Source organism: Lycium barbarum, chromosome 1 (assembly GCF_019175385.1).
Source record: "Lycium barbarum isolate Lr01 chromosome 1, ASM1917538v2, whole genome shotgun sequence".
Taxonomy (NCBI): Eukaryota; Viridiplantae; Streptophyta; class Magnoliopsida; order Solanales; family Solanaceae; genus Lycium; species Lycium barbarum.
Genome location: NC_083337.1, coordinates 170,329,872 through 170,341,938, shown reverse-complemented (window position 1 = coordinate 170,341,938; position 12,067 = coordinate 170,329,872). Strand labels below are relative to the sequence as shown.

The following is a 12,067-nucleotide window of genomic DNA, read 5'->3' as shown; positions in this document are numbered from 1 at the left end:
TAATAACTGTTTTTTGTTTGCATGTATTTATTGATCTGAACAATTCATATGGGATAGCATTCGTATGTATTTTTTGTATCTCATGTGTTGCCATTGTATTAAAACTTTCAGGCCTCCAAATTCCTGGTTAAACGTCCCCCCACTCAACCGATACGTTATGCTTCATATACGAACCATAATATTAAAGATGAGTTGAAGGAAAAACTGACCGATAGACAATTCAATCTATTTTTCAAAACTGTTTTTGGACAATATATGCAGATGCAAGTTGACACCGAGATGCAGGGTCAGTTATTTAGGTGTTTTATGGTTAGGGAGTTGAAGCGTAGTAATAGCAATGCTTTTGTTATCGATATTAATGGGACGGAATTGACATTCGGTCTTTTTGAATTTGCTTTAATTACTGGTTTGAAGTGTTACGGGGATGAAGTTGTTTTTGACGAGGGTCCTAACAGATTGTTGGATCAATATTTCGGTGGTTCTGATAATAGTGTTTTAAATATGACTTTAAATAAGTGCTTTGAAGAAAAGGATTGGGGTGTTGGTGATAACGCAGATGAAGATGTTGTAAAGATTGCGATCTTGTATTTCATTCATAATTACATACTTTCAAGTGAAAAGAGGAACGTCACAGTCCCAAGACATCATTTTGACTTGGTGGAGAGTGAACAATACAATGACTATACTTGGGGTAAGAAAGCATTTGATGATTTGATTAAGAGTATTCACCACAAGATGGACAAGCCGAAGCAGTTTTATTGTCTACGGGGTTTCCCTTTTGCTATGCAAGTGTGGATATATGAGTGCTGCTCTAACGTTGACCCTAATTTAATGGTTAAAACCGGAAGCCAAATCCCAAGAATGTTTAATTGGAGAACAGTGAACCCAAAGCCATCTGTTAACTACTTGATGTTGGGCATGTTTAAGGACGGTGAGGTAAAGAAATCTCAGTGGTTTTATGTTCCATATGTTTGATGTACATAGTTCCATATATTGTCAAATAAATCTGTTGTTTGAAAAAAATACAGTAAAATGTGACATCATGAATCCACAAATACATTCATTCACCAGGTTCACAAAATATGTATGTTTAATTCACCAGGTTCACAAAATATGTATTTTTTAGATATGTTTTAGGTTAATAAACACATCTTGCGTATTTGATATAACCAGCACAACTATATGATTTCAATAAAAAAAAATCACTTCAAATAAACCATCTTCATCAGTTTCGGAAACAATACGTACGTTTTTATACCACATATGCTGTGCTATGAAGTTGAATAGACAACACCATTTTCATACCGGAACATGGGTTGCCTTTTTTTTTTTGTGTTAAAAATACATGAACATTACCGTGTAATTTTCAGACACCAGGATCACAAAAACCATGTATGTTCTATTGCAGTTTATACAATTTTCAAAAGGCCAACAAATACATAATTTTTAGTTGACATTACCCGCACAACTACGAGCCTCCAATCCAAAAAAAATCCAAAATAAAAACAACTTCATCATTTTTACAGATATAATATGTATGTTATTTTACCAAGTACACATTATTTATTGAAGTTGAAAAAAACACCATACGTATCGGGAAAAAAATTCAATTAAGATCATTTTGAATGGGACATTCATTTCATTGCAAATATTTCTATAATACTACAACATGTGTCAATAGAAGTTTTTGACACAAGTGTTCAAATACTTAAATAACCAATCTATATTCGGTAATAAAGTTAAACGGATAGGAACACAAGAAAAATTCACTTCCTCTGAGGCTCAAAACTACATGAACGTCTGTTGTGCCCAAGTTGTCCACAAGTACTGCAAGCATGTCTGCCCTTTCCAAACAACAATTCACTTAAAGGCTTATCACGCCTCTTCTTTGGCCTACCAGGCGGTCTCTTGTATCTTGGGGGGAAAACCACATCCTCCAAGATGTTTTTGGGAATGTTCCATTCACGCTCGTCGGGTAGAGGATCCACAGGTACATCATATGTCTTCAACATGGTCGTCGGTTTGAACAAATCAGAGCAATAATCCTCAGCAACCAGATTTTTCTTTTTAATGACAACCCATGCATCCGAGCAGGGGATTTCATCTAGTTGAAACATACGACAACTGCAAGTTTTGCTATTCAAATTAAGAATGAATCGTCGTCCTCCATCATGTACTGTGTACACGAATTCGGTTGACGGTTCTACCTGAAAAATAAATATTACATGTATTTGTTATTGAACCAATCAAAATTTTAAAATAAATGAACAAATCATTAGTCATTCCCTCCCTCCTAAAGTTTAATTAATTAGAGCAAATAGTCAATATTTAGGCACAGTTATCCTTCAAACATGCATATAAAGTATGATTATTGTCACTTGGGGTCGTGAACCCACTTGGACGTTTGGGTAAAGTCATCTAATGGGCTTAATACACCAAGGGTATTAAACCTCCTAGGTCATGAAATGTATGCTCTTAATAAAGGGTGTTGGTTTAGCTCTATCTTAGGCTGACTAAGAGTTGGCTTTCTATGACACAAGGTTCCCCCAAGCGGACAACTTGGGAGTGGAAAGTCCGTGGCCGTCGACTGCACCGCCGATCGACTAAATCCACAAGATCAATCCAACTAAAGGGTAATTTTATAGTGTACGGCCGTGAACCGCAAAACCGCTTTAAATGTGTGAATTTGTGTGAATTTTTCAGGAGTGGAGGAAGTATGAACGGAATGACAATTTATCAAAGCAGTAACACTTAGACAGTTTATATCAAACAACAATTAATCACGCCAACAATTTATAGCATGTAAAACAGTTTAGGCAAATAGAGTAACTAAGTTAGCACATAAAGCTTAATTAAATCTAAGTCCGTTATGGTTAGAACCTAGGTAGAGTTCCCCAGCGGAGTCGCCAAGCTATCATACCCCATTTTAACCGGGTTAAAGTAGAGTACAACATATTGGTGATTCCTATTTTTTGTTTATTTGTTTTAAGGAGTCGCCACCTAATTATTTACGGTGAATTAGGACACCTAAAGTTAATTAAAGTAATTATCTAAAGTTGATTTTATTTTAAAGTCTACGAAACCAAATGATTCTAGGTACGGGTTCAACTAACCTAGAGGGAAGGTATTAGGCATCCTCTAAATTCCATTAATAATGGTTAATTCGACCGGACTTACAATTAATTAGGCTAAGTGTAAATATTATAGAAAAACAAAATAATTTTGTAAATATTGCTAAAGTTATAAATAGATATATAAGAATGCTATTTAAAATAGGACTTGTAGGAATATGAGTGATGGTGTATAAAATAATTGACTAGTTATAGATGAGGAGAGGGGGTTAGTATTTAAAAGTGGAAAGCAATGATTAACTCTATGTATAAATCCAATTGGCGTTGTGAAATATGGTGTTGTACTAGCCTTTTAAAGTATATGTAATGCAGTAGTATGAAAATTGAAATGTGGTGTTGAACTAGCCTTTTAAAGTATATGTAATACAGTAGTATGAAAATTAACGCGTATAGTTATAGAAGATTAATATTAAATCGATAACTAGGGAAAAGAATTCATCACTATTAGAAATGGCAGGTTATGGCATTTAAATAGAATTACCATAAAACTTAAAAAGTTTTATAAAATGTTAAGTTATAATTTAAAGTAGGGGGATAGTCTTTGGTAGGACACTTATGTTAAACGGGGATAGTCTTTAGTAGGACACTTATATTAAACTACGACCGGGTCAGTACGAATTTGGAAGGCCAATTTTAAAATCAGTACAATGTGGTAAACTAATCACTTATCCAATTTCATATGTCTAAATGTCGTATTCTATGAAAGAGGAAATACTCTATTAATATCTAAAGTGAAACCTTAAATGAAACTTAGCTTTAAAGTATAGTAACTTAAGTCTTAGCAATTAGTCGTACAAATACAAATAAAGGTTAGTCACGCCAAACATATAAACAAGCATCATCAACAATACGTTAGCCAAAATAAACTCCTGACACAAAGATTGGATTATTTCGTAATTTCTCTTTGAGCGATGTAAGACTTGAAATGGTCGGGGATGCACGGCTCCATGTGATAGCGGCGTCGTTGAGTCTCAAAGTTGGACTCTTCGGCTCCAGTGTTCATGCAATAAAGAAAGAACAAAATGAAGAATTAGCAAAGGGAAATTTAATTCTCAACAACCACTATGGAAAGTAAAATAGATGCCGCTAAACAAATAATTCCAAGTTAATGTCCACTAAATTCACCATGCCATGACTAGTCACATTTTCACCACCCAATGTTAAGAATGATGGCAAAACCGAAAGTTAAGGAGATGCTAGAGGATACTACAGCAGACAGCTAATCAGAAAGTACTAGTCATACTTCCAACAGAAAGAGTAATAAGGCCAAGACACAATAGGTCTTGAAACTACAAAGCATGCAACCCCATCAGCAGTGCAATGAGCTTCTCAAATAGACATATGAACAAATATCATAATATTTTAATTTTATGTCCTGATCAAGATCTAGAGCGAGTGATAATATTATTACCAGATTACAGCCTTCTACCCTTATAACCAAGCATCATCGAGGAACATAGTATCATACATGATAACTGCCCAATAATTGGTGAAAAATAGCAAAACGGAATATAAGAAAGTTCAGAGAGCTAAGACAAAAAAGAGGACTACAAAAGGAAAAGATAAGAATGTCTAGTGATAAAAACTTGCAACAAGAGAGATTCCTAGTCATCCCATTGGAAACTTAAGGACATACAGATAGCATACAATTAGAAAATAGATTGAAAGAACGCTAATCGCTTATCACAAAACAAAAGTTACTTTTTATAAGTTGGCATTCTCGCACATAAAATTCCATAAGATTCAAGGAATGCAATAATTAACAATAAAAACAAGAATTGGACTCGACGACTTAAGACTACCGCGCTGATAATTAGTTCATCTACTCTTCAACATTCACCAATTCAACTAACGAAAGGTTGTTTGTTTCGTTAACAGCAATATCAGCTGGTTCAGTAACCTCAACGCGGCTAAACGCATACAGTTCACTTCATGGGATAACACAGAGTGATAGCACTAGGGACTTTGTTTTTTTTAAAAAGTGTTTTGATTATTCGAAGACCCTCTTGACACTCGAACCAAATGATGATTTATCCGACATCATGATCTTCAAATTAAATAGGAGCACATATTGGACAAGAAACAAAATAGTCAGTCAAGAAATACTTACACACACCACAAAAAACAACTTGCTCTAAATACTTCGCTAGGCTCACTTATCTAAATAGCATGCTTCATATCAAGTCATCTCAACATTACTAAGAGCATACCGGGATTATAAGGTAAATGGAGAAAAGGCTAATTATGTCTCAAAGAATGCTTGCATACAAACAACATAAACGGAACTAACACATAGAAACTGATATATCCAAAATCATTTTTATAACCACAAAGAGAAAAACCAGCTGGTAATCACGACTTTGTTCACATAACAAGTAGCAAGAAGTGACCAGAGGGATGCGAAACTTATATTCTACCTGAACTATAAGGAATATTCAGCCGTAAATTGGACTAAACTAATGAAACCAGACTCTCGGTAGAAACACAGGCCCAGTGAGATGTTTTGGGTGTTTGGGAGCAGGGGAAACATGTTCGAGCAAATATATTCTCTTCCTTGTACTCTAACTAGATCAGATATCCAGTCAACCCAACCATAGATTAACAATAAACTAACAGTGGCACTAACCAATCACGACAAACTAATTATCGATCATCGAACTAATCACGAAACTTCAAAAGCCAAAACAGGATTTGACGATAAACTAAGCATGAATACATGACCCATAGGAGCTAAACAAACAAACAAAAAAAAAGAATTTAAACATTGAAATTACTAAGGCATGAAAAATACTGACCTTTTCCGAGTATAGTGAAATGGGGCGTCGGGTCTCGAATCTACACTCGAATACGACGAACTCAAACTCGAAAAAAAAAAGTCTTTCGAATTAAAACTCGACAAGAAGCAGAACAGTATACTTTTGTTTGAAAGAGGAGAAATTTCGTTTGTCTCAGGAATTTCAAATGTAAATAAGGGTTCAGACCAGATTAAAAAGAAAAGATTTTGTAATAAAATACTCGTGTATTCTAAATCCGTCCCTCAAATACTGAATCCGTTTTTCTCACAATTTGAAAAATCCCTCCAAATGTTGAAAACCATTTTTTTTCTCCACCTAACTGAATAATTCTTTTTCATTTATAAAGTGAGGAGAGAGAGGAGCGTATGAGACAGAGGCGTGGGGGACAGTGGTGAGTGGAGGGAGCGTGAGGCGTGGGGGACATGGGAGAGTGGAGGTGCAGAGGAACGTGAGGGAGAAGAGGGAGAAAACGAGAGAGATGAGAGAAAATAAAGAGGGAGAGAGCAGCGACTGAAGAGAAATGGGGGTGAAGGGTTAGGTTTTAGGAATTGGGTCAGGCCGGATCGTGTAATGTAGTGGGCTGGTCCGGGAAGTTTAGAGTAATGGGCTTAAAAGGTGGGCTGGGTATTAAAATGTGGGCTGATTATTTGGGTAGGGGAATAATTTTGTATTTGTATTTTGGGCCATTAATTTAGCTGAAAATTGCTGATCCTTCCTCCTCTATTTAGTTATTTTTGGGTTTCTAATTTAATAACTAGTACAATATATACTATGTGGAGACAATTAATAATTAATATGTAGAAAAGTAAAGATTTTACAAAGTGATGTCTTGTACTTAATTTAACGATTCCAAACCCGGAAATGAAACGATGACGAACATTTAAAATTTGTGTTAAAGTAATGCTCGTAATGTTGAAAAATAAAAGTAGCGAACATAATAGTAGTGAAAAAAAATAGAATAGTGAAAATAAAGTATTTAGCTCGTCAGCAAATTTAGAAGCTCCAGTAAATAAATATTAAAATAAAGGAGGGACAAAATTGGGTGTCAACAACACGCATTAAACTGAAACATACCGTCATTCGTAGACATAGATACTTGTTCATTGATAGCATCTCCTGAAACTTTTTACCGAGTGTAGTGAACGTGTATGTTCCATTTCTCCGGTTATTGTAATTCCATCTCCCAAACATCCTTCTAACTTCTTCGAGAAAGTCATATATAGGCAGTTCTCTAGCTGCTAAAAGATGTCGGTTAATGCACTCTGCTATGTTAGAAGCCATTGTCCACCCTCGGTTAACAGATGCATACAATCTAGCCCACTTGTCTCTACCAGCCGATTCCAAGTACTCTGCCACGCGCATATCTACCTTTTGAACCTTTCCCATTAACTCATCGAAATCATCCTGCGTGTACGCCTTTGCCATGGAATAAAAAATAGGACTCAGCACATCATGGCTCTTCTTGTATTTTTTACATACATTACCCCACAAATGCCAAATACATGCATAATGTGCAACTTCTGGATAAATTCGACAAACAGCCTTATTTATACTTTCATGCCTATCTGATACGATACACATATTCCCTCTGATTCCATATGATTCTCTGAAACGCTCAAAAAACCACGTCCATGATCTGTCATTCTCAGAATCAATCACACCATATGCTAAGGGAAGTATGCTGCCTGGAGATACAGTTAAGAAGAAAAAAAAACATTTTGTATTTGTCCAAAACATATAAAATATATATTGAGGTAATAAATTAATATGTATTTTTTTGACATACCTGCACTGTCTAATGTGCTTGCCGAGACAAATGTTCCATTGTATGGTGTTTTTAAGTGGCTTCCATCAACCACCACAATTGGCCGACAATAATCAAAGCCTTTGATAAATGCATATAGTGCTATAAAAACATACAGAAATTCATTTCGCGGGTTTTACACATTCTGATATGTGAACCCGGGTAAGTCTTATCCAATATGTATAGATATCCAGGTAGTCTTTTATAAGAATCAGTCGGTTCACCCATTAAATCGTTCATCGCCCTTTCTTTGGCCCGCCAAGCAACCATGTACGACACATCCATTCCGAAATCATTTTTGACGTCCTCCGCAATGTCTTTAGGCGTATATTTCCTCTTATGATTTGATATTTTTGGTTTGACAATCCCACTTATCAACCGACTTGTAGCTTGGCATTGGGAATAAACCTTTTCCTTCAATGGACATGTATGTTTGTCTTGAAACTCCCCAACTCTAAACATTTCTGACTTACCGACACTTGACGCCCTGAATTTCCAATCACACTCTCCTGATATGCACACAAGAGTGTAGCTACAACAAAAAAACAAAAGAAATAAATACAAAAAAAAACACATTAATGTAAAATACATCAGTAATGTATTTATTCTTGTTTTATTAATACAAAGGACAGATAAGTAGCTTTACCATATGTAAAGTTGTTAATCAAATTCAACCCAGACCAAATACATTATTTATGAGTACAAATACATAAAAATCAGTTTTGATTCTACTTTATAATAAACATACACATGCTAAGAAATACTACCACTCGGACAAATTAACAAACATACACTGCCACGGTTCAAATACATAACAACACACAGTTGAAAATACATAAACAAATGCACATTTAGTACCTTATTGCATTGCTCCTTTCTGTCCGATAGTTGAACCTGTTCGTAATTGTGTAATTCACCATCACAGATTTTAATGTATCTTTATCCTTGTATACTTAATCGACGGCAACTACTTTTTGGTTCTTGTCATCAATAACCATACCCTTGTTGTTTTCGAATAACAAATCAGCCTTTCCATAACTTGATGATGCAAAATCATTGGAACCAACTGTTTGACTCGCGTATCCGATTTGCAAATAATCACCTTCAACACAACTCTCATCCGATATACATATCTCCATGCTTCTATCAGTTGTAATGATACATAATGGGTACATTGGTAATGCTTTGTTCTCTTTCTTCAGTTCCACATCCACCCTAACAGCCATGTCATTGTGAATTTCCATTGGAATATAATCACCTTCAACCATGTATTTTATGCTTATGTTTTTCATTTTCTTGTCCAAATTCAATTGGGTTGCAACTGTTTGTAACAATTCCTCATACGTCGAATACTCCTTGAAAGTCACAGAATCGATTTTGTAATTGACGTATTTATTCTCGTCATTCCACATACCGGAGTGTCTAATCAACGATGAAATATTGGCCATTTTATAAAATAATAATAATAAAAAAAAAACCTTGAATCACTGTGTCAACATAAAACCTGTAATATGTATGCCCTACATAAGATTCACGTTCAAATTTGAATAATTTATACAAATTAGAATTACTCACTAATAATTCAAATACAACATACACATATTGAATTACACTTCAGAAATACATAGTTTAGCATAAATTGCAACTGATATGAAAAATAGTTCACAAATACAAGGTTTAGATAGTTCAGAAATACATAGTTTAGAAATACATAGTTTAGACAGTGCAGAAATACATAGTTTAGATATTTTAAAAATACATAGTTTAGATAGTTCAGTTTACATTGTTCAGAGATACATGGTTTAGATATTGAATTACACTTCCGAAATACATAGTTTTGATTAAGAAACAAAAAAGATATGAACTGGATCTTCGCAAAGTTATTGATGAAAACTTCGAAAAGTCATTGGAACGTGTAAAAGAGAAAACACATTGGAATATAACATACACATATTGTTACACTTCAGAAATACTTAGTTTTAGCATAAATTGCTACTGATATGAAAGATAGTTCAGAAAAACATAGTTCAGCTTCAGAAAAATAAAAGATATGAACAGGATCCTTTTTTTTTCGATTCCTAACCATTCATGTACATTAACATACTTTCAACCGAAATTTTCAAAAGCATTATTCATTCATTGACACGCTTACAATGACATTACATCATTATTTTCGAATATCAGTGATGAAGACAGAAATAAAAAAAAAATCAAAATAATAAAACAACTCTGACATTATGATCCAAGAAAAAAAATGAAATCACATAAATACAATTTCAATAGACGAAATTTGTGAAATCAAAAACTGTGTTTTTGCACGAATTACCTGATGATTGACGTGTTTGTGTTTGTTACTGTATTTTCAGATGTGTTGAAGATTTAATTTGAAATTTGAATTTTTACGTTTTGGCTGTTGAAGAATGTATGGAAGGAGAGATACGTGTAAGGAAAGGGAATATTACAACTAATTTTGTGGAAAAGAAGGTAAAAAATATATTATTTTCTCATTTAATATCACCACGGTTACATGCTAAAATAAAGGAAGATATCCCCTTTTTTACCGTATGGTCATGTATTTGTTGACAACAAATACATCCGAAAACATACACAAATAAGCTGATTTTTAGCTACAAATGGTAATATTAAAAAGGATAGCTACAAATGGTAGGAAGCTACAATAAGGTAGTCATTTGAGAAATTTTACCTTCAAATAAGCCTTATAATAATAATTAGTCACACAGGAACTAATACACGGCCAGACTCTTACATGAGCGACAGTTCAAAAAAAAAAAATGGGCCAAAGAGAGCATGCCACACGGTAAATTAAAAAAAGAATTGTTACAAGACGAGAAGATATGATCATTGTGTTGAAGGCAAGCATACGTTGGAGGTGAGAAGTGTCTGCTAATGTCTACTAAATCAAATGATCCACTAATTACCTAGGGTGAAAGTTGTAATTACTTCTTCCGTTCACTTTTACTTGTCCATTTTTTACTTTTCATGCTATTTAAGAAACAATGATTAAGATAGATATTTTATCACAATACCCCTATTAACTAATACTTAATCTCAATAATTAAAACCCGAATTTCCATACATAATTATTAGAGCAATATGAAGTTCCACGGTTCACATGAAGTTTTTATAGATACTAGCACTTTACAACTCATCCATCTCTTTAGTGCTTCAAATTATTTGGAGCCAAACAATAAATGAAGAGGTTTGTGTCAACTGTCAATCCCAATGCTATGCATTGGTTAAGTAAAATTGACCATTACAATTTTTAGAAGTCTCGGTAAATAAATTAAGGTTAAAACAGGGAAAAGAAATTTGTTTTATCTTAATATATGAAAAATGACAAGTAAAAAAGAAAATCTATTTTAGAAATAGTGGACAAGTAAAAGTGAACGGAGGGAGTAATTAAGTAGGTTTACCTAACATTAAGTACTACTTTTAGAATTTTAATATACCGTAATCATAAGCCATTGTAATCAAATTCTTAGACAAGATGTCCCCTTGATTGACTGCAACTTTTGTAAAATGATCAACAAATTTAATTAGCTCTAGCTTAGGCGAAACCAATCTTCCGTGCAGCATTAAGGTTTTGTTTTTCCTTCCAAACAAATTAAGTTTCTAAAACATGTTTAGAGATGATAAAGACGGATTTTTATAAGTTGTTTAGTATAGACTCCATTAATTAAACTTAGAAAAGTAATTATTCCTTGAAGCCATTAGTTAAATAAGTAGATTATGGGTGGGAGGCTTTTGTTGACTAGCATTCAAGTTCAAGTAGGGCTGTGCATGTTAACGGTTAAATCAATAACCCAAACCGATAATTGGGTTATTGGATTAATGGTTCGGGTTAGTGGGTTAATGGTTCGGGTATCGGGTGGTGTTCTATAGTTATTGGGGTATCAGTTCGGGTCTCGGGTTCACCACTTTTGTTAACGGGTGAACCGATAACCCGATACCCATTTATTTAATTATAATTATACCCTTGCATATATAACCTTTCAGATATAATTTGTGGAGTCCATCCCAGTGAATTCATTCCATTATTACCCTTCCATATATAATTACTTAGTAAATCCTATGTCAATTTATTTCTCACTGGTGAAGTTAGCTGCAAGGTTTTACAAGAACTTAGCCCTAATGTCAAAACTTCTAATTGCTTCCAAAGGTGTGAAACAAACTTTACCAAGCATCAAGTACCAAATGCTTGTGGAAATAACTTGCAGGTAGCTAACAGCTCCTCTCTACAATTTTGTGCCACTAATGCAACGGGTAAGGAGAGCAAAAATGAGGAGAGTTGTTGAGGACTCGGATGAAGAAGCATA

At 34.2% G+C, this 12,067-nt stretch overlaps 1 protein-coding gene across 1 annotated transcript; it reads right to left on the bottom strand.

The window, feature by feature from the left end:
- Positions 1-1,766: 1,766 nt before the first annotated feature.
- LOC132618075 (uncharacterized) lies at positions 1,767-8,650 on the bottom strand. The gene is made up of 5 exons (XM_060333130.1): positions 8,589-8,650; positions 8,204-8,262; positions 7,713-7,811; positions 7,001-7,611; positions 1,767-2,207 (listed from the first exon to the last, which is right to left on the bottom strand). Exons 1-5 carry the CDS (start codon positions 8,648-8,650, stop codon positions 1,767-1,769), a joined length of 1,272 nt encoding a protein of 423 aa, XP_060189113.1.
- Between the last annotated feature and the right edge of the window lie 3,417 nt (positions 8,651-12,067).